Source organism: Mirounga leonina, unplaced genomic scaffold (assembly GCF_011800145.1).
Source record: "Mirounga leonina isolate KUSES-001 unplaced genomic scaffold, KU_Mleo_1.0 Mir_200, whole genome shotgun sequence".
NCBI lineage: Eukaryota > Metazoa > Chordata > Mammalia > Carnivora > Phocidae > Mirounga > Mirounga leonina.
The window spans coordinates 10523015-10546269 of NW_023270503.1; the positions used below are offsets into that span (position 1 = coordinate 10523015).

General features: G+C 42.3%; 1 protein-coding gene and 1 non-coding gene across 11 annotated transcripts in view; one reads left to right on the plus strand and one right to left on the minus strand.

The window, feature by feature from the left end:
• SYNRG (synergin gamma) overlaps window positions 1–23255 on the plus strand; it is a 79897-nt gene that overhangs the window by 49806 nt on the left and 6836 nt on the right. For 9 of the 10 annotated variants that reach the window (XM_035026611.1, XM_035026612.1, XM_035026615.1 and 6 more), the window contains 5 exons: window positions 6874–7467; window positions 8787–8950; window positions 9747–9800; window positions 10302–10398; window positions 12274–12422. In XM_035026611.1, the coding sequence (XP_034882502.1) occupies window positions 6874–7467; window positions 8787–8950; window positions 9747–9800; window positions 10302–10398; window positions 12274–12422 (1058 nt within the window). The remainder of the gene's footprint in view (window positions 1–6873; window positions 7468–8786; window positions 8951–9746; window positions 9801–10301; window positions 10399–12273; window positions 12423–23255) is intronic. The other variant, XM_035026619.1, reaches the window with a different exon arrangement.
• LOC118025361 lies at window positions 8047–8153 on the minus strand. The gene has a single exon (XR_004683296.1). It is a non-coding gene; the product is annotated as a U6 spliceosomal RNA (small nuclear RNA).

A 23255-nucleotide genomic window follows, 5' to 3' on the forward strand; every position in this document is an offset into this window, starting at 1 on the left:
TACAACCATCTGGTTTTGTTGGCAGCAAGAGTTTACCCTCATTTGTGCCACTCTCAAAGGGTTAGCAAGACTTCTGTAGCTAGCTACCTACCTACCTGTAAAGTAGCTCTTCTTTGACATTGAAAATCGTTGTATTTTAATCAGCGCCTTATTATTAGTATTTTTTTTTTTGGCTGCTTTTCTGATGTCTTTTTTTTCAATTTAGACATTTTCTGTGTGAATGTGCCTTTTCAAACTTGCTTTGGTATATTCCTCTGCAAATACTGATCTGCATGCTTATTCTGATGACTTCTTTTCCAGCTCTTCTGTACCACTCTCTTTTGTGATCTGTAAGTCCTATGTTAATAAATAATTCTTTGGCATATTTTGAAAGTGTGGGGATGTGTGTAATTTGTACTTTTTCAGGGTTAGACCAGAGAAATACCTGGTCCGTATCAAGTGAAAAGCAATAGCACCTCCTGTGATTAGAGGGTCTTTCTCTTTTGTTTTGTTTCTTCAAATACCTTTCTCCTAAGAAAGTATTGGTTTAGCCTTTGCCCCTTATAATTCCATTGATAGAAATTTTTAACATGACACTGGATTAAAACATTAACTTTAACCTTACACTATGCAATAGGAAAAGTTTACTCCTTTCTTCTAGTGAAAAAACGGAGTAGATCTTACTGCTTAGTAAACATGACAGAGCCTGTCTCCAAGACAAGAGAGGGAGCAGCTGAGGGGACAAATCTAAGAGTTGAGTGTTGGGGACAGGGGATACATCTGTTAATAACTAGATACCTGTAAGTTTGACTGAAAATAAACCATGAAATGGTATTGAGATGGACTTCTGAGCACAGTACATGAAAACTGAATTTAAATTGATAATCTCTGTAATGGAGAGTGTTCAGTGTTAATATCAGGAAATCTTCAGGACTGACTTCAGTGTGAGTCTGAGATGGGCACTTGGGCTCTAATTGTAGAGCATGTTCTTTCCAGCTTCAGAATGTATCATCATGAAGCCACCCTGAGTCTTTTTTTTTTACACTCATAGTCCATAAAGCAAGTTCTTTTTTTAAAAGATTTTATTTATTTATTTGACAGAGAGAGACACAGCAAAAGAGGGAACACAAGCAGGGGGAGTGGGAGAGGGAGAAGCAGGCTTCCCGCCGAGGAGGGAGCCCGATGCGGGGCTCGACCCCAGGACCCTGGGATCATGACCTGAGCGGAAGGCAGCTGCTTAACGACTGAGCCGCGCAGGCACCCCCATAAAGCAAGTTCTTAAAACAATTTTAGGGGATGTCCTCAAAGTAAGCTTTAAACCACTTTCCTTTTTAAGAAAACAATTCTAGAAAGACACATAAAGGTTAGCAATAAGAGAATGCCAAGTTTGGAAAATATTTTTTCCATTTTAGAGTATATTAATAGCAAAAAACCTTGGGAATATTATTGTTTTGTTTTGTTTTGTTTTTATCATAAACCCAAGACCAGTAAAGACCTTGGAAAAAAAGATTGTTTCCACGGTTGACTTTTTTTTTTTCTTATATTTTGAGATTTTAGTTCTTTGTTCTTTTTTCAAAATTTGAGGCAGACAGGAGATTAAACCATTAGATGAGGATTTTGAATAGGATTCCAGAGAGATCACTCACAGTATCTGAAATAGGCCATTTGAGAAAGAAAAAAGTTGCATATTGGGGTTTGGATTAATTCAAAGAAAAGCTGAGTCTGCCATTCAAATTACTGTGTTTGGATAAATATATTATGTCTTAATTATGATGTGTGCTGCAAACTAAATTGGAAGAAAGAGATCTTGGTATAGCCTCCATATAGTGATGATACCAACTGCCCTTTATTTAGGATTTTCTTGTGCCATATTTAAAACCAATCTTGTGGCTTTGGTGAGGAAATTCCTTTGTCAATGGAATTATCTAATGCTAGATTGGTCCATCTGGGACTGCTTTATTTTGCCCTTTCTGCATTTATCTGAACAAGCTGCAGAAAATAACTAAATATAACTGTGTGTAAAACATAATCACGTTCATTTAATAATATAATAATATAAACTTGTAATAAAGACTTGAAGAACTCTATGCTATAGGTTCAAACAAAAAATACTGTTCTGTTTACTCCTATGTCAAGTAAAGTAATACAGCTGGTGCTTGATGTCATATATCAGTGCCTGAGAAATTATACAAGTGTATTCATATTCTACAGTCACTCGATTGTTCACATTAAAATCTCTGCTGATTTTTAAAAGTAGCAGATGAACATGAAGGGGACACTGGCAGTATCGAAGAAGCCGGGCTAAATCCTAAAATAACTCAAAATCAAATTATTTTCTTTTTAAAGAGTTGCTTCTAGCTTTGTTTTCCATCAGTTGAATTCTTTTGATAAGTTGTTTTGGAAAATGTTGGCCAATGGCTTTGAGAGCATGATAAGGTCACGGGCATAAGGGGTCTTTTGGGTGCTGCCCTCTCTCTTGCATGGCCAAAAGACCCCACCTACAGTTGCCATCTTCTGTCCTCATATGGTGGGTTTTTTAATGAGATTTTTCATGATGACCATGAGCAGTCCCACTGTATGGTTGATCCTTGAACAACATGGGGGTTGTTGCCCCCAGTGTGGTCCAAAAATCCCCATACAGCTTTTGACTAATAGCCTACTGTTGACCAGAAGCCTTACTGATAATATAAAGTCAATTAACACATATTTTGTATGTTATATGTATTAGGTATTAAAGTAAACTAGCAAAAAGAAAATGTTACCAAGAAAATCACAAGGAAGAGAAAATACATTTACAGTGCTAAACTGTATTTATTTTTTTAAAACTCCACGTGTAAGTGGACCTGTGTGGTTCAAACCCGTATCATACAAGAGTCAACTGTATATCCTGAAACTCTTCCTTGGCCTCCCAGCCCCTTCTGACTTAAAATATCCCCAGAATAGCTGCTTTTCTGTGTTGAACTTGAAAGCACTGGTGCAGAAACGTGGGCATACTTACAGATAGTGTGGGTATCATTTAAACCATAGATTTCTGTGAGTCGGGACAAAGGAAGAATGGGAGGTTTCTATGCAGATTAGGGAGCATTAGAAGGCAATTATACCACAGCATTTTGTAGCCTGTCATACTCACACTGTGATCACTTTCATTCCTCTTTTCTTGAACAACTAACTCTCCGTGTGTTTGAGACTTCCAGGACATAGCCAGGTTCTATAGTTAATAGAGCATGTGAAGGTAGAACAGGGTCAGGGGTGGAAAGAAGTTGAGATGTATGAATATTTCATGGTTTGCTTTGGCATGTGAAGTTTGGATTAAACCACTATTGGAAATTAAAAGATATTTCTTCCTTAGTCCCATGAACATTTTTATTGCTATATGAAACCCTGGAGAATAGTGGACTTTGCACATGTATCCTTTCTGCTTTTTCTAAACTCCCTTCTCAAAAGCCAGGAACTTAATCACCTGGGCATATGCTTACTGCTTTAGAAAATTTCCATGGAAATCGGTATGGCCTTTGCGTCGTGTGGTGGCGGCTCACATTCTTTGTTCCAAGAAATATCTTGTTTTTGTCTTCAGCATCCGTTCAGAGGGGATTTGCACAGAGGTTATGGAAGAGACTGCTAGGGTTACTTGCCAGCATAAGCAAGAAATCCATGTCTTGATTTGAGCTCCATGATGGAAAGGAGCTCGCCTACTTGATTCCTCTGGCCTTTGTAATAGGACATTCCTGGTTGCCAACAAATACCAGTATTAGAGCACACAATTTGGCCTATTATCTGTGTGCAGTTGCTGTTCAACCTAGCACAGCCCCAGAGCTCTCCAGGAGAACTGGAAATACAGTAGTGGTTCTCTTTTCATTTTATTGCATCCATTCTCTGTTTTCTTTTTCCTGTTTCTCCCGCAATTTTCAGAATTCAGCTATCAAATGAAAAACCCATCTATAGAAACTTGAGCGATTACAAAATGTGGGTTATTCCACATCATTTTTCCAGACAGGGTTTCCATCACTTACGTTTTGGGACTTACAGCAGCTTTAATATTTTGAAAACCATCATACAGTAATACATGTAATTTGACTGCTTAGAAAATGTAGACTTGTTAACATGGGAAATGAGAAATTTTCTTGGCTTAACCTTCCCTCAGTGAACTGATTTACTACATTTTTCTTAGAAAATGGCTTACTAAGATTCCCCATTCCAGAAAATACTACTCAGTTTTTATATTATTTAAAAATGCTAAGACTTAGAAAGACAGGGTTCTCATTTTCCTTACGTAATTCAGTGTTAGTACTTCCTTGTGTGTTCAAATGCATTGCACTTCAGTAAATTTTTTTTTACACTCTAGTAGCCAGCAAATAAGCAAAGTAAAATTTTAAAATCAACGTTGAGGCTGGATTTTGGTATATCTTGTATATTTACTCTTCTTTTTTTATTATAAATTTTTTTTTAATCTTTCATTTGGTCATTTCTGTAAATTGCTCCAAAAGGCAAAATGTTATGCCTCTCATTTTTAATAAAAGTAAGGTTTGTTGAAGATCTGTAGTATTATAAAAATATTTAAAAGCTCTTCAGCTAACGTAATCCCTTATTGTTTATAATGCCTTTTACCTGATTATATTACAATCATTTCTGTTTTGTTTTTTTTTAAACCCTTGTTTTTTTCTTACTGCATAATTGCGCAAAAGAGTCTTTTTATTAACGTAGCAACTGGGTTGTGGTTTTTGAACTAGAGCTTAACTTTTCATTAAATTTACCTTTGGTCTTTGGGAAAATTGCTACCCTTTTAGTAGATGAGATTCTTGGAGCAGTTCATAATACAGCTTCCCCAAAAAGCTTTCTAGTAGGGTCTGATAATAAAAAATACCCATGTTGTGAGACATTTTTCTGAATGCACCCCTTGGAGACGACTCTCATGTTTAACTGCATCTGCCTCCTGATTGCAGTTCACCTCATTTGAGTCAGGGCACCTGCTGATCCCTTTCATTATTTGGGGGAGGGGTGGGAGGGACAAAACACTACAGCCAGACTCCAAGAAGGCATTTTTGTCTGGGGCCTCTTTTTATTCATTCTAAACTGTACATTTCTCACCTGAATCTTTCTTTCCCCATCCTGTTTAACCAGCCAGATTTGAAGGGTACCGTTCACACCACAGAGGTTTAAAATACACTGTTCTGTGAAAGTTATCTGCTTTTTGCTGGTTCGCCTTTTGTGTAATCCACGGTTTTCCACTTTTATTATTTAGTGCCCATTTCCTAATTGAGTTGAAAGAGAAAGAGAGAGGTTTGGAGTCTACTCTTAGAAGAGCTGTGGAAATGTCAGGAATCCCTTCATCCTCAGGGGAAGACAGACACAAGGACCTAGTGTGGTTCACCTATTGACTTAGTCAGCAAAACCTGGGTCACAGGACTTTCGAGCATTGCCTTGCCAACCACGCTTGCGGTGGTGAGAGAGAGGGAGTCTCGGCCTGGCCCGCCGAGCGGGAAATGAAACTCAGCCGGTCAGCCAGACTGGACGGGCGGCCCGCGGGAGGCGCGGCTCCGCAGCCTCGGCTGCTTTGCCCTTTGAAAACGAGCAGGAAACTCCCCCCAATTAAGACCATTAAAAGGATGAGTTGACATTTCATTGGTACTCTGAAATAATTCCATTTTAGGCCCTAAGGCAGCAACTAAATGTCAGATGGAGGCCGGCGGCCGCTGTGCTGTGTACAAGGCCCGCTCTCGCGCCTTGCTCCCCAGGCGCTGAGCTGGGCCCTCTACACGCGTCACAGCACCGCCCTTCCAAGGCCATGGTCGGCTAGGTTTACGGAGAAGCAAACCAAAGTTATGAGAACTGTTAAATAACTTGCGTCGTGTCACGCAAGCAGTAGGTGGCACCGTGCAATTGAACCGTGATCTGTCTAAATCAAAAAGCTACATTCTTGGGGTGCCTGGGTGGCTCGGTCAGTTAAGCCTCCGACTCTTGATCTCAGCGCAGGTCTTGATCTCAGGGTCATGAGTTCAAGCCCCACATTGGGCTCCACGCTGGACATGGAGCCTACTTAAAACAAAATCTTACATTCTCTCTGCTGTTTTATGCTACCTCTTAAATTCTTTAAACGAATAATAAGACTGCTTTGTAAAATGAGTCTTCTGCCCCAGCATTTCTTTTTCTTCTTTCTTTTCTTTTTTCTTTTTTTAATGAGGGGCTGATACATAGTTGAAGGAGAAACAGGAACCCACCAGAACCCAGAAGCTTGATTCTATTTTTTAGAGGCTAAAGTAGATTAGATTGATTTTTTTTCTTTCCTCATACTCCATCACAGCAGTGTGGCGTCCATATTGACAATAACAACTAGGTAAGTAACTGCTTAATTAAAATCTTACCTTTGATCTTGTCTGAGACAGAGACTCCTAAGAATGGGTTAAAAGTTAGGTAACGTTATTTTCACTTCCCTTTTGAGAAATTGTCAGTTTTTAAGTCGTTTGTCATGTACGTTTAATATGTCCATGTGTTAAAGGAACCTTTCCCAACCAAGTCAAGATGAAAGGGACCAGTTTTAGGCAGGGAGTATTGTAAGTACATTTGAAAGTTTGTATGTGAACAGTTTATTAAATGACCTGAACCATGTCATACACTGGTAGATGATATTCCTGTCTTTTTATAGTAATGTTTACATTAAAAAAAAAAAATGGCTCTTTGTAACTAAATATAAATGCCAACTCAAAGCTAATGTGGGTTTTTAAAGACCAGATTTTACAGCCCGCTTCCTTTAATTTTAGTACAAGCTCTAAATTTAGTTAACTCCAGCATAGCATAAAACTAATCAAATATGCTAGACATTTTGCTTCTGCAGAGTTTAGCGCATTTTGCCTAAATCACGAGCTTGCCTCTAATCGTGGGGTCTTATTTCCCTTTCAGATATAGAGGACTTAAAATATGCTGCTTTTGGAAACTACAGTAGCAATTTTGCAGTGAGCACACTTACGAGCTATGACTGGTCAGACAGGGATGATGCGTCTCAGGGCAGAAAACTCTCTCCATTTGTCCTCTCAGCAGGAAGCGGGTCCTCCTCAGCTGCCTCAGTTCTTCAAAAGAAAGAGACTTCATTTGGCAGTTCCGAAAACCTCACCATGACCTCTCTCTCCAAAGTAACAACCTTCGCAAGTGAAGATGCTCTTCCAGAGACCGCCTTCCCAGCTTTTGCCAATTTTAAAGATGTGATTCCTCAGGCCAGTGAGCAAAAGGAATATGAAAGTGGGGAATATAAAGATTTCACAAGACAGGACTTGCCAACAGCCGAATGGAGCCAGGAGACCACCTGTCCGAGCCCAGCTTCCAGCAGCACTTCTCACGACACCCCCAAAGAGTGTTCAGATGACTTTGGAGAGTTTCAAAGTGAAAAGCCCAAAATCAGCAAATTTGACTTTTTGGTGGCCAATTCACAGAGCAAAATGAAATCCAGTGAAGAAATGATCAAAAGTGAGCTGGCGACCTTTGACCTTTCTGTTCAAGGTGAGTAGCTTTTGGTGTAGACTATTGTACTCTATGGTCTTTTCGGAGCTCGGTGCAAATCCATGACTAAGGCCTGGAAAAGCAGCCCAACCCTTATGCACTGATATTTAAAGATGTTCTTTCATACGAATAAAAAGTTGGCCTCTGGTTTAGAGGGAAATAGATTTTGCAGCCTCTGAAGTCAGGGTCTGTTACACATAGCTGTAAAAAAGGTTTGCAGCTGAACTGAAGGCATGCCAATATCCCTCAGATAATTGCTTTTGGGGCTAAAAACAAACATAGCTCAGAGTCTGTTGTTCATTAGCATGTTGGCTAGAGGGGTACTGTGTTAAAAGAGCCAGAGAAATGGATTTGATCCACTTGTGGGCAAGTTAGCTCCGCTCCTACTCCCTGGCCATGGACGGTATTTTTTAATCCAGAGACTGCAACGTGGTAGCCATGGATCTGGATCCGGTCTGCAGACTTTTGATTGAGCCACACAGAAGGTTTTTTAATGTGTGGAACAGTTGCCAGTGTATAAGAATCATGAGATTTCCTAGTCTAGATTTCTAGCTTTTTTTTTTTAATTTTTTATTGTTAAAAAGTATGGAACGCTTCACGAATTTGCGTGTCATCCTTGCACAGGGGCCATGCTAATCTTCTTTGTATCGTTCCAATTTTAGTATATGTGCTGCCGAATCGAGCACTAGATTTCTAGCTTTTCTTGAAAAGTTGTCCTATCTGACACTACTAAGCCTGTGTCTCCCCTTTTGACAATCCCATGGGGCTGAGTAGCACTCTGACAGATGGGACGCGCTGTCCTGGTGTCACAGGCCCACCACTTCTTGTCTCCGGCTGGCCTACTTCAGTCATTTACTTGACCTGCCTACTCCCCAAAGGCATTTGAGTGTGCCCTTCCTGCTTTAAGCCCATCCTGAGCAAAGGCATCATTGATTCCTGTTGGATTGGGAGTAGGTAGGAGCTCGGTGCAAATCCATGACTAAGGCCTGGAAAAGCAGCCCAAGCCTTATGCACTGATATTTAAAATGCTCTTTATTGCACACTTAACAGACTACAGTGCAGGGTACACTCACTTTTACATGCACATTTGACTCCCCTTATTGCAATACTCGCTTTATTGACGTGGTCTAGAACCAAATGCACGCTCTTCCTGAGATATGCCTGGATAGTTTGCCAGAGAAGAATGAATAAGGACTGTGTTTCTGGATGCTTCATGACATAAGCATCTGAAGAAGAGAGGGTCGTGTTCGCAAGGAAAAGCCTTGGCTTGAATTAACCTGAGTGATGAGGACCCTTGACTGTGCCATCCGCTTCCCCAGGATCACACAAAAGGAGTTTGAGCCTCGGTGATAAAGAAGTAAGCCGTCCTTCCCCCTCTCCGGCTTTGGAGCAGCCTTTCAGAGACCGTTCCAACACGCTGAGTGAGAAGCCGGCCCTGCCTGTCGTCCGTGACAAGTACAGAGATCTGACAGGAGAGGTGGAGGTGAGTAGGGCAGTTTCCTCCAGGGGGCAGGTCGAAGACCAGCCGGGCACTGAGGGCCTCAAGAAAAGATACTTATGCGGAAGCGGGGGCAGAAAGTCACAAGGAACCAGACATAAAATACTTAACTAGAGGGAGAGGATGGTAACACTAGCCCTGGATGAAAATACTTCTCAGATGGGACATCTGCCAAAAGTTGTCCGTGACCCTAAAATTGAAATTATTCATGAGACTTCACAAGGACGAAAGTGTTTAAAGGAACTTTTCTTTGAGCGCTTAGACTTTATCGTTTTAGACTTAGTGAACGTTAAAACGTCAAAATAGAGGAGAGGGGGACAATGTTCCGGATCTTTGTTTGTTGGCTGCGTCCTAGTCCCACACTGTCTTCCTCCCACAGCCAATGCTCTTAACTCTCCGCCTTGGCCCTCCTTGTCACTCACACGCGCACAGTGGCCTAGCTGCGGCGCGGGAAGCCGGTGCTTTAGGGTTGGCTCTCGTACGAAACATCTGTGTGGTGAGCACCTTTGACGCAGTTTACGCTATTACTAGAACAAATGAGGCAACATTTACAGAGGGAAGCTGCTACAAAACATTTCCCTCGGATTCGCAAATCCTGTGCTCAGAAGTTACACGTATTAATGATTTTGAATAGTCATTAGTGGTTTCAAAAGATAAACTGTGCTTGAAGTAGAGGGGTTTTAATAAAAAGGAAAGTCTTCTAGTGCTCTTTAAATGGACAGAAGTCATCTCTGATTCCGGCCTTTCTGGTTTAACCCAGTTCTTGTTATAAATTTCACAGGAGAATGAGAGATATGCATACGAATGGCAGAGATGCCTGGGGAGTGCCCTAGATGTGAGTATGTCATTTTTGTGGTGCTCACATGCATGTAAGTGCTGTCTTGTGCCATTTTGCCTTCTTTTGGTTCATTCGAATGGACAGAGGAAAACCCGAGGAGAGCCCTCCCTCAATGGCCTCGTGCAAAGGGAAGCTCTATGGAAAGCCAGACAGCTTAAAGGAGGCTTCTTTCACATATATGATAGCAAACACTGGCTCATTTGTCACTTGTGTCCTCACCTGTCACTGTGTTTAAAAAATAACAAAATGATATCATTAACACTGCCTAAATTAAAATAGTATTTAAAGAGCCTCTCTCTTTTCCAGAGAAATGGAGGATTGTTTCTTCAGGGTTAAAGTTAAGTTCTCAGATTCGTGTCCGCATAGTCATAAACATCTATCAGCCTGTCGTGCTTTTTCACACCTCCTGGCTTCTCCGTTGGGTTTTCTCCTAATAGGAAATTGATTTGCAGTGACTATTCTCGATTATCTAAGGTGATGTGATTTCATTTCCCGTAGGTCATTAAGAAGGCAAATGATACTTTAAATGGAATCAGTAGTAGTTGTGTGTGCACAGAAGTAATCCAGTCAGCTCAAGGCATGGAGTATTTATTAGGTATGTTCTTTTGTGTTTTACTTATTCAAAATCTTGACACTTCACAATATTTTCAGTTTTCCCTTACGTTAAGTATTTTAACCTAGATCTTTCAGAAAGCTACATGTGACTTCACTAAGTAGCATCTGCATTTGTAGGTAAGATGCTTAAGTCACAGAAACAATTGTTTGACTTCAGGTCCCTGTGGCGAAGTTTCTAAGTCCTTATACACATACCAGCAACAGTGTAAACTTGGGTCTGCATTACTGGTTTATCAAAGAACCTGACCTAGATGAGGCATTAGAATGAAATCCTTGTGGGGGCGCCTGGGGTGGTTCCATCAGTTAAGCGTCCCAACTCCTGATTTCAGCAAAATTCTTGGGTCTCCAATTAATGCCTTACCTTGCTCATGCTCTGTCGATTCTTCCTCTGTACCCCTTAATGACTTCACAGATTCCTTACCTCCCTGACCATCTTCAGCTATTAAATGTCCCAGTCCAACTTGAGACCCCAGTCTCTGTCCAGTCCAGTGTTGCTCTCCTCCTGAAGTTTATGCTTGGCCATGGCCAGAGCCACGTGCGCTGGACCCTAGTCGTTTTCAGATCTCTGCTCAGGTGCCACCTTCTGAGTGAGGTCTTCCCTGGCCTCCCTTTCTCATAACTGTGTCCCCTAACCCTACCCTTGCACTTCCTGTCCCTTTCCCTGCTTGTTGTCTCCTTTGCCCTGTCGCCTTTAATAGCTTGTATATTTTACTTATTTTTGCTGATGATCTCTTTCCCTCCCTGGAGTGAACCTCCAGGAAGGGAGTGATTCGGTCTGTTTTGAGCCCTGCTGTGCCTCTAACACCTTGACCCGTGCCTGGCACACGGTAGTCCCTCAGACGTGCGCTGGCCGAGCAGGCGGTAAAGGGATGCGGTCTCTCCTTCGCTTCTGCTGCCTCGCTCTAGCTCCTGCCCCCTGCTTAGTCAGGCACAGCCCCACTGCACAGACAGACCAGTAGGAGGGTGCCTGTCTATCCTCGTCTAGATTTCCTGGTATCTGTGAAAGATTGTCTTAGAAGCCCCCTCCCTTGGCTTAGGGTAAGCAGTCATTCCTGCCCTTCCTCTGGGGAAAGAAGAGGAAAAGCAGAGCGCTGTACCCCAGCTCCTGCTGCCCTACTCTGAAGACCCCCTGGAATTCCTCCAGTCCTCTCTTCTAGAGGCTCGGGGGGAAGTTGGGCATGTGTCTGGTGGCTGTCCTTAGAAAGTGAAGATACTTGGCACCTTTCATCCTGGCTGGAAGAATTCAGCCACAATTCAGAGACCACAGGAGAGGAACCATCCTATGTTCTGTTAAGTATATATAAAAGATGCATGAAGCCACAGGGTTTGTAAATCATTGGGCATTCAGAGAAGTGAAATATTTCTTAATTACTTTGTGATGATGTTGACATTCAGATTCTTCTAGGCTTTTGATGTTCCCATTTTCTGCCAGTTTAATGGGATTTCCCAACTTAAACAGATGGACTTATAAAGAAGCCAGAAAAAAATGAGTTAATACTTCCGTAGTGTCTCTTGTTCTCCGGGGACTGTTCTAAGCCTTTTACAGTATTAACCCATTTAATCCTCTCTGGTGAGGTGCTTTTATTATGCCCATTTTACAGATGAAGAAAGTAAGGTCCAGAGAGGTTATGTGACTTGCCCAGAGTGACACAGCTAGTAAGTGGCAGAGCCGGGATTTGAACCCAGGTAGTGTAGTGGTGGTGTGAGCTCTTACACTGCAGCACCGTGTAGACTGGTCGCAGGGAGTAGTACATTATAGTCCATATTTCCAGCTAAGATACCAGCAAGCGGTAGGGGGGCCCTGTGCTGCCCGTCTCTGCACTCCCCGCCCTCACCTGGCGCTCTCACCCTGCAGGTGTCGTTGAGGTGTACAGAGTGACCAAGCGCGTGGAGCTCGGGATAAAAGCCACCGCAGTGTGCAGTGAGAAGCTCCAGCAGCTGCTGAAGGACATCGATAAAGTATGGAATAACCTCATTGGCTTCATGTCCCTGGCCACACTCACGGTAAGGCTGGTAGACGCTCAGCACTTGCTTTCCTTTCCAGAAACCTCAGTGTAAAGCGAAGTGTATGTTCCTGCGGCGGCATTTCCTGCAGTATGAAGGTGAGGTGCCTGCTGGATCGTGGGACTTATGGTGAAGGAAGGAGATCAGTGTACCGTTAGCTGAATAGCACCAGCTTGGCTTCTTGCTAGCCCCCGGGCCTGCGGTGCCACAGAAATCAAGAGCATAGGAAAACATTCACTCTGTCAACATCCTGCTGCTTCTTTTTTTCCCAAATTTTATTCATTTAAATAATCTCTCCACCCAACATGGGGCTCAAACTCACAACCCCAAGATCGAGAGTCTCACGCTCTTCCGCCTGAGCCAACCAGGCGCCCCGTCTGCATCCTTCTTAAGTCACATACATAGACACGCATTTTGCAGAGCCTCAGTGAGTTCCTGTGTTTGCTCTTCTAGTTCCGAATGGCCCCATATGTGTCCTTTTAAAAAGCTGAGCAACACACGTTGTTGCTGTCCTGTGGTTCACTTAGCCTCTTTACTTGCTTAGGTCTTTGGATTATTTCCACTTCATCCTGTTGTGAATAGTTCCATCTGAATCTCATTAAACAAATGACTGTTTATCCTTTCTGGGATATAGTTCCTCCAAGTGGACTTAAAAGGTAGGAACGTGTGTTTGCACACGTGCGTGCGTTCATACGTAGCTGTTGTTACTTTTCTTGTGTGGCTTTCCAGAGAGCTCGGGCTAGTGGGCAGTGCTTCCAACAATATATAAATGTACTTTTCTTTACACTGTGTTCCAGCTTTCTTTGTCCGCCACTTCATTTAGCAAGTGTGTAGTGAGTCCCTAAAGGTGTTTTGTTTTCTTTGTTTTGTTTTTAAAGATTTTATTTTTAAGTAATCTCTACACCCAATGTGGGGTTTGAACTCACAACCCCAAGATCAAGAGACACACACTACTGACTGAGCCAGCCAGGCGCCCCCCTCCAGGTGTTTTTATGTTTCATTCATTTCGTAGAGGCTCTGCAGTATTCCAAAGGATAATTTACTCTATTTCCTTTATGTGTAAGTTGATCATCTATCTGTTTTGACCGTTTGACCATCTATTCAATGAAATACTGTTATTAACCTTACATATTTCATATTTGTAATAGATTTATATATACACACATAGACTGGCAAGCTTATATCTGTTATTTTCTTCATCTTCTATTTTCCCTTCGTTTTCCATTTCATTGGGCAAAACTATTTTATTTTTTATATTCATACCTATTCAGTTTGTCTCTGATAATATCCTTTATTTCACAATAGTCAGAAATTTATCTTCCTTCCACAGCTGGAATAAATATGCTATTCCATTTTCTTCCTTTCTCTTTTCCCCCTCACATATAACTGTGTGACCCATCTGAGTGGGCCCGCAGCCGTGGGGTGGGAAGCAGTTCTTACCATGCTGTGCTGATAGGCAGGCGGACACCAACTCTCCCAACAACATGCCTTCAACAGCGGATCTTCTCACCATTGTTATGTTGCTTCTGGTTTGTAATATTAAGTTATTTTTTTAGATTTTATTTATTTATCCGACAGAGAGAGACACAGTGAGAGCAGGATCACAAGCAGAGGGAGAGGGAGAGGGAGAAGCAGGCTTCCCGCTGAGCAGGGAGCCCGATGCGGGGCTCGATCCCAGAATCCTGGGATCATGACCTGAGCCGAAGGCAGACGCTTAACGACTGAGCCATCCAGGCCCCCCTGTAATATTAAGTTCTTAAAGAGTTTAAATCATTTCCAAAATCTCTATTTTGTTCCCTTGGACTATTTTTCAATTTATAGCCTAAAATCATACAGTTTGGGTAATTATGTTTAAAAAATACAGTTCTGGCCAGTACAATAAGAAATGAAGTATAAATATTTGAAAAGAGATAAAATTATGTTTATCTGGTGATATGAAATACAGAAATCTGAATTCAAGAGGTTAAATTTATTGAGTTTGGCAAAAACTCATAGCATTCTTACATATTAATCGTAGCTAGAAAGTATAATAAAAATGGGAACCTCAGTTTTCTTAATGTATTAAATTACTCAGGTCCTTGTCACTTCTGACCGCATCGCTAGAGTTGCTGGTTCATTTTGTTATCCCTTATCGATCTGTCCTGCACACCCTCCCAGCCTGTTCTTTCTGAAATGCCAGTCTAGTCGTGTCATTTAAATCCCATTTAAAATCCTGCAGTGGGCTCTCCATAGTCTTCAGGATCAAGTTTCAACTCCTTAGCTCAATATATAAGGCCTTTTCCATCCCTTGGACTGCCTTTGCCTCTTTCTCTGTTAGACTGCTTTTCCCTCTGGACTCTGCATTGCTTCTCCCAGAAGTCATTCCAAAAAGCCCTTCAGTCTGAATTTGATGCCCTTCCTGTGTGTCCACAGCCACATTTCCCTCTGTCCGAGCACTTAACGTGCCTGTTGATAATCTTGTGTTTGCTTGGTTCTTGCCTGCTAGGTTGTCCGCTCCTTAAAAGCCAGACCGTGTCCTTTATTTCTTTGTGTTCTAATGCAATATTTGGTGGGACTTTGTACGTGGTGTTTTATACCCTTTTGAGCCTTCCAATTTTGTTCAAACTAGATACGCACTTTTTATACCTCATAATGTTAATAACTGGTTTAAATTTTTTAAATAAATGGATAAGAAAAATGAAACAGGGGAAGAAGAAAGGAGGGAAGATAATATAAAGCCAGGAATGAAGTTAAGTATACAAAAGTGCGTGCTTTTAAAGGCTTACATTTGCTAGTGGTGAGCTGTACAGTTAGTTGACTTTACCCTTTCTAGGAATTGACCTAAAGAAGACATGATGAGTTCCGTGATTCACTGTGTTCATAACGTAAAAATGCACCCACTATTGGGAGACGCATAATTATTCCTGGTACTGATACCAGAAAGCATTTCTTTTGTGGGCTTTTGTAAAGAGGAAACTAATGTAACCTATGTTATCTTCAACCTCCTTTCAGCAAATAAAGCAGTAGTTTTCACGGAGTCGTTTCTTAGGAAATCTCTCCATATGGGCCAAATGGCGTAGCTCCAAGTACAAGTTAGTGGAAGTCATTCTGAATGTGGGAAAATAGACTGAATGGGAACTGGGAAATAGCCCAGCAGGGCACACGGACGGTGGGCTCACGTCTTTGCTCCGTAAAGAAAACCTGCAAGTAGACAAGAAATAGACCAATATCCCAGTAAAATCTGAGCAAGACCGTGATGTGACTTGTGAAAGGGGAGGCACAGCTAATCAGTAAACATTAATTCAGACCCAAGCAAGATTTCATTTTCTACCTAATAATAAATCCAGTTTTTGTTTGGTTTGCTTATTGGAATCCTAATGGGGTCGATGTGGTAAAATGGGGATGATTCCTTAGGGAATTTATTAAGAAATATAAATCGGTATCACCCTATAAAGAGTATTTAGCAATATACTTTCCCCCTGTCTGTGAACTCCTTGAGGACAAGAACCAAGACCACATGTTGTTCATATTTTGTTCTCTATGTGAGCACAGTGCCAGGCACTGCATAAATACCCAGTAAAAGTCAAATGAATTAAAGGACTTACATTCAGAGTAGTTGGCTCAGCAGTCCCGCCTGTAGGAAAACTTCCCAAGGCAACAGTTCTAAATACAAGCTCACAAAAAGAAGCAAGATAAATGCACAAGTTGTCCTTTTAAGAGTGAAAAATCTAGAGGATCAGTCAAGTCAGTTGTGTGAATCTTCATATTAGGATGTTGTGTGGCCGTTTGTTTAAAGGAGCACCAAGTTTGAAATAACACAGAACTGCTACTACAGGGCTGGAAGGAACTAAGCCACAGTGACAATAGGGTTGTGTTTGGGTGACGAAACCTTGGGTTTTCTAATGTTTCTAAGTACCAGCTACAAACCAAGTGGGTTGGCTCATGACATTCAAGGGTGGCTGTGGGACAGGGAAGGACATGGAGTTCACTGTGGTGTTACCTTTACTTCACCTGAGCCTCTCTGGCTAGTCTTACGGAAGTCTTACCTCAAAACTCACCTGTGGCATGTTTTTATAGCAACAAGATATCTAAGACCAAGCATTAGCAATCTAGAGATGATGTGTCTGGGTCTCTCCTAATTCACCCATCTTTTGCTTCCTAACTTCAGCCAACTTTTACTGAGCGCTGACCATGTGCTATTCCCTGTTCTTAACTCTTAACTTTTTAATTTACTTAATAGAGAACTTTTGAGGATAGATACTATCATTCTCCCCGCTTTACAGGTGAAGAAACTGAGGCACCAAGATATTAGACCTGGGTTCAGTCTCAAAGTCAGGAGTCTGCTCTTCAATCACTATACTCTGTTGCCTCCTTGAAATGGGCAAACTGGATGGGGAAAACCAGAGATGTGCAAAAGCCTTTTTGGGGAAAGAGGGTCATTACTTAGCATCTGAGTTAATGAGGTGAAACACCAGGCGTCTCTCCTGGCAGCAACTTGATAGGAAAAATCAAGTTCTTTTCTGTACATTTTCCCCCTATTTTATATCCCAGGACTAGAGAGCAGCTTAAGAACCTTCCCCTTTCCATTTAGATTGTAAGACTCTTTGATTTGGTGGCAGTTTCTCATGTAATTAATGCTTTGAAAACTAGATTTCTTTACAAACCCTCCAATCAGGGGCGCCTGGGTGGCCCAGTCATTTGACGGTCCGACTCTTGGTTTCAGCTCAGGTCTTGATCTCTGGGTCATGAGATCAAGCCCTGCATTGGGCTCCGTGCCGGGTGTGGAGCCTGCTTAAGATTCTCTCTCTCCCTCTCCTCCCACCGCACTTGCGGTTGTGCTCTCTAAATAAATAAATAAAATCTTAAAAAAAAATACCTCAGGTCAGCTACCCATCTCTTCTCTCCTGCTGCTGGTGGGAAAGGATGGCTGTGATAGCAGAGCATCTTTCCTTGTCCCGATCTCTTTGAAGAAAAATTATCATGAAAGACCAAGCACCTTAACCAAGCTCCTTCTGTATTAATGCTTTTCAGTCTGGGGCCAGGACAAATTGAGGAGAATCCTGGCATGGGTTGCTATCATGTATTTACTTCTTGAGGTGTAGCTGCTGTCACTGGGTGAGGTGGAAGCCAGGTTCATCTGTGCACGTCGCCTCCGACTCGCCAGTTCCCCGGTGCTACCGCTGCTGCTTGTGAGAAGGGCTTGCCTCCCAGGCTGCCCCGGCCGGCCGGCCGGCCTCCAGAAAAATGCAAACCTCGTTATACCACTCAGTAAGTTGTGTTACTTAAACCACTGAGCTTTGACAAGTGTGTACCCCAAACAACTAATACCCCTATCAAGATACAGGCTATCCCATCATTCCAGAAGGGTTCCTTATGCTTGTTCTTTGTCATCATCCCGCTCCGAGATTGTCATCCCTGTGCTGATTTTTTTTATACCAAGGATTAATTTTGTTCAGACCTTTTTAGGGAAGCCATAGGGGGGCGCCTGGCTGGCTCAGTTGGTAGAGTATGCGACTTTTTTTTTTTTTTTTAAGATTTATTTATTTGGGGCGCCTGGGTGGCTCAGTCGTTAAGCGTCTGCCTTCGGCTCAGGTCATGATCCCAGGGTCCTGGGATCGAGCCCCACATCGGGCTCCCTGCTCGGCAGGAAGCCTGCTTCTCGCTCTCCCACTCCCCCTGCTTGTGTTCCTGCTCTCGCTATCTCTCTCTCTGTCAAATAAATAAATAAAATCTTTAAAAAAAAAAAGATTTATTTGTTTTAGAGAGCATGCACTCATGTGAGTCAGGGGAGGGGCAGAGGGACAGACTCTTCAAGAAGACTCCCTGCTGAGCATGGAACCAATGTGGGGCTTGGTCCCAGGACCCTGAGATCACAACGTGAGCCAAAACCAAGAGTCAGATAGATGCCCAACCCACTGAGCCACCCCGGTGCCCCGAGCATGTGACTCTTAATCTTGGGGTTGTAAATTGGAGCCTTGCATTGGGTATAGAGATTACTTAAAAATAAAATCTTTTAAAACAAAAAAGAAAAGCCATAGAATTTGCTTTTGTGATTTCAAAGAAAGCCTGTTGGATCTGGTTACCCATCTAACCTGGGAAGTGTTGCCCTGTTCACATGTGGTGATTCTAAATCCCTCAGTGTGGCAGAAAGTGAGGTAAATGGGAAGAGTTGCCAGACAGTCATGCCCTCTCCATCAAGCTCCCATGAGGAACTTCCATATCTAGCATCTGCGTCTAGTGAGTAATGTTACCTGACATTCTTTTTAGACACAGGGTAACAGTATAGGGATTAATTAGCCTGCAACTAGACAACCCAGGACTGCATGCAAATTGTACGTGAACACAACTGAGTATTCATTCCTCTAATTACCCATGCTTTTCCACTTGTGCCTTTTTCACCAAGTTAGCTGTGACAGAAAAACAATCCTTCTCTGCTTGGTTATTGTCATTATTCCTGATTATACCATGTCATTGCCTTTTGATAACTTGTAGGTCTTTGGTCTATAAAACTTGCTTGAATTGCCCACTGCATGAAGAATAGTGTGCATTCTCCAGAGGAAGTATAAGATATGACTTATCACAAAGAAACCTTACTCTAAAAATAGATATGCGAGGGCGCCTGGGTGGCTCAGTTGGTTGAGTGACTGCCTTCGGCTCAGGTCATGATCCTGGAGTCCCTGGATCGAGTCCCACATCGGGCTCCCTGCTCGGCAGGGAGTCTGCTTCTCCCTCTGACCCTCTTCCCTCTCATTCTCTGTATCTCATTCTCTCTGTCTCAAATAAATAAATAAAATCTTTAAAAAAATAAAAATAAAAATAGATAAGCCAATGTAAATGACACAAACCAACATCTGCGTAGTTCAGCTGGAACAAAGCTCTGCAAACTTCAGGGACTCTGGATGGGAGACTCAATGCAAAGAAATCATTACTAGAGAGAAGCAGGACCGAGGTTGTATAGGAAGCTTGTAACTATTTTTTTTTTTTTAAAGATTTTATTTATTTATTTGATAGAGAGAGAGACAGCGAGAGAGGGAACACAAGCAGGGGGAGTGGGAGAGGGAGAAGCAGGCCTCCCGCTGAGCAGGGAGCCTGATGCGGGGCTCGATCCCAGGACTCTGGGATCATGACCCGAGCCAAAGGCAGACGCTTAACGACTGAGCCACCCAGGTGCCCCAGCTTGTAACTATTTATACCATTGTTTCATTTTAGGTAGAATTTAAATTTAAAGTTCCTTAGTGAACCAAATTGCTATAGTCGGGCTCTTGATTCCAGTACTGTAATAGTTTGTTTTGCACTAGAACCTGTCAGGTGTCGTGCTGTATGCTTTCCATTCATTCTCGTTGAACCCTGGTAGCCGTCCTGTGAGGTCACTGGTACCATCCCCATTTGCAGCTGAAGAAATTGAGGCTCAGAGATGAACCTTGCCTGAAACTGACAAGTCAGCAATTTGAATGCACATCCCAGTTTTATTTATTTATTTTTTAAGATTTATTTACGGGAGGCCTGGGTGGTATAGTGGGTTAAGTGTCCGACTCTTCGTTTGACTCAGGTCGTGATCTTGGGGTCGTAAGATCAAGCCCCGCGTCAGGCTCCATGCTCAGTGCAGAGTCTGCTTAAGACTCTTTCTCCCTGGGGCGCCTGGGTGGCTCAGTCGTTAAGCGTCTGCCTTCAGCTCAGGTCATGATCCCAGGGTGCTGGGATCGAGCTCTGCATCGGGTTCCCTGCTCCGCGGGAAGCCTGCTTCTCCCTCTCCCACTCCCGCTGCTTGTGTTCCCTCTCTCGCTGTATCTCTCTCTGTCAAATAAATACAAAATCTTTAAAAAAAAAAAAAAAAGACTCTTTCTCCCTCCCCACTGTTTGTGCATGCTCGCTCGCTCTCAAATAAATAAAATCTTTAAAAAAAAAATAAAGATTTATTTACTTATTTGAGAGAGAGAGAGAGAGTGAGAGCACCAGTGGGGTGGGAGGGAGCAAAGGGAGAGGGAGGAGGAGGAAGAAGACTCTGCGTTGAGTGCGGAGCCCCACCAGGGGTTCGATGTCACAACCCTGAGATCGTGAGTTTCAGAAGTCCACTCTTCTTACTGTGTCCATGCCAGCTTCCAGGATGCTAAAAAATAGACTTGTTTCTTCCATGAAGACATCAGGAAACTATTCCCATCAAGAAGCAGCTGCATTACCTGTCTTCGGTGAAAAAGTCCTAGAGTGTTAGTGCTCTGTCACAGTAGTGGTGCTTGGGCTGAGGAAAGCAAAGTACACAGCCCCAGACTCCAGACGGCGTCTCCCTGATAGTTACCGAAGCGGGGAGTTTTCCGGCCGAGTTTCAGCGCGCTCTTTATGCACCAGCGCCCTCTCGTGTGGAAGCATGTGCACCTCTGGGCGCAAACTGTGAAGGAGCTGGGCGTTTCTCAGGAGGTAAACATCATCTATTTTAGTGAGATGAGTGAATGGTTACCTAAGAGATGAAGTGCAGTAGGTTTGGAACAAAGACAGACTCAGCCCTGGAAAACAAAACGGATCCATTTTGCCCTATAAAATCTTGGAAGAGAGACAGGACTGTTAGTCTCCTAACCTCCAGTCAACTGAAAATCACACAGGCTTTGATTCCACTGTTTTCCTCAGTACAATACAGATTCTTTTGTACTTCCTTCCAATGTGAAATAAGCAGTGAATTTCAGAGTACTTACTTCCCACTGCTGTGGCATGTCAGGAGGTCAGTTTATTTTTAATAATGATAGCATTTTTGTCATCTTGCCGGTGCACGTGTTGTTTTAGAGACCAAATCTTCATTATGTTTCTGCATGGCTATCCTCAGTTGACAGAAGGTGATAGGGTAGATGGAATAAGGCACACACACCCCCAGAGATGACCATGTCCTAATCCCTGGGACCTGTGAATTTATTACCTTATGTGGTAGAAGGATCTTTACAGATGTGATTAAGCTAAGGGTCTTTAAATGGGGAATTTATCCTGGATTATCAGGCATAAAGTGAGCACAAGAAAAAGCCATATGACAGTTGGACCAAAGAGAAAGATTGACAGATTCTCTGCTGTTGGCTTTGAAGATAGAAGGTGGTACCATGAATCAGGGAATGTACAGGTGGTCTCTAGAAACTGGACAAGGTAAAGGAACAGATTTTCCCCTAGAATTTCCAGAAGGAATGCTATGTTGCTGGCCGACTTTAGAATTCTGACCTCCAGAACTATAAGAGAATAAATTGAGGTTGTTTTAAAACAACTAAATTTTTGCTATTTTGTTAGGGCAGCAGTAGGAAAAATTAGACAAAACATTGAAACTAAGAATAAAAATGGTTACATTGTAACTCGCACCAAAAGTCTAGAATTGCTTGTGGAACTGTGTCGAGATCATTTTTTGTATTAGTCAAACTAGGTCGGGTTTGCTATGGGAACACTTCCCCCCACCGTCTTAGTGACGTAAAACCGCAGAGCTGTGTTGCTTCTGCTACATGTCCATGTCAAGTTGGAGGGGTCCCTGTGGACAGGTCCTTCTCACTCAGGGACCTAGGGGACAAAGCCTCCACCATGTGGAACATAGCTAATCACCGTGGGAGGGTCAAGGGAACGTGACAAACAGCACATCAGTCTTAAAGGCTTGCTCCCAGAAGTGACACGTGTGACTTACGATCACAGTCTGTTGACTCTGCATGCTATTTGGCTATGCATCATTTAAGGGAATAGGAAGTGCCCATCCTACCATTGTCCAGAAGAATTATAATGAGGATATTTGTAAAGAGCACCAATTACTACCAAGTTCTTCTTCCTTGATAATGATTTTCTTGGACACCATTTTAGCAGTTTATTATTGGCTAAAGACTCGGGATTTATATATCCCAGTCTGACTTTGGGACTTACTGTATTCAGGCCATTTATACTGTAACTACTTATTAAAATCTTTACCAAATGCATGAAACACTTGCCAGTTAATGTAGGTGATGTGCAATTTAAAATGGCCTGTAGAGGGCGTACCTTCTTAAAGAATTATGGCCATGGATTGGTGTCCCGCAGCTTCTATGTACAAAACAAACCCCCTGCTTATAGTTGTGTATTTATAAAGGTTAATTTTATCATTTAAAAGATTAATTTGACCACAGGGTAATTTATGAAGAGCCTTATGATTTTCACGGGAGATTACAATATGACCTTTTCATTCGCTTTCCTTATGCCTTTGGTAAACAGATATTAAAGGGCTTTTCTTAATTGGATTGATTTCAAGATTGGGTTTTCCCAGATTCTAATTATTTCTCAAATAGCCCTTGTTCCGTAACATGATAAATATCTATAACATAGATTATAGAAGTGCTACTATTTTTTTAACCTCTTAAAAAAGCTTGTTAGATTTTGTCAGGTAAATAATTTTAATAATCATTTAGAGCATTTCAGAGAACTTTTTATATATCTCTGAGGGTCCCAACAGCAACTGAGGAAGGTAGGAAGAACAAGTGAAATTGTTAACCATTTTATAGATGACAAAATGGGACAGCAAACAAAGTATAGTACAACCTGCTTCTAGATTTGACCAGAGTTGGCCATGATTGCGTTAGAAAAGTTATTGTCTATGGCTAAGGCCATGTAGGTTCATTTCAAGGTCAGAGTCCTCATGCATATCGGTGAAACATCTGCCTCCCCTTTTCTTTGAGAACTGTCTGTCCTTCCTTCCCTGGGTGTGATCTGAATGGATTCAGCTCAGGTTAGTTTAAGAAAGGTTTGTGAAGCTAATACACAGTTTATGATTTCAAATTAGAAAGGGATGAGGAGGGACGCCTGGGTGGCTCAGTTGGTTGAGCATCTGCCTTTGGCTCAGGTCATGATCCCAGGGTCCTAGGATCAAGCCCCACA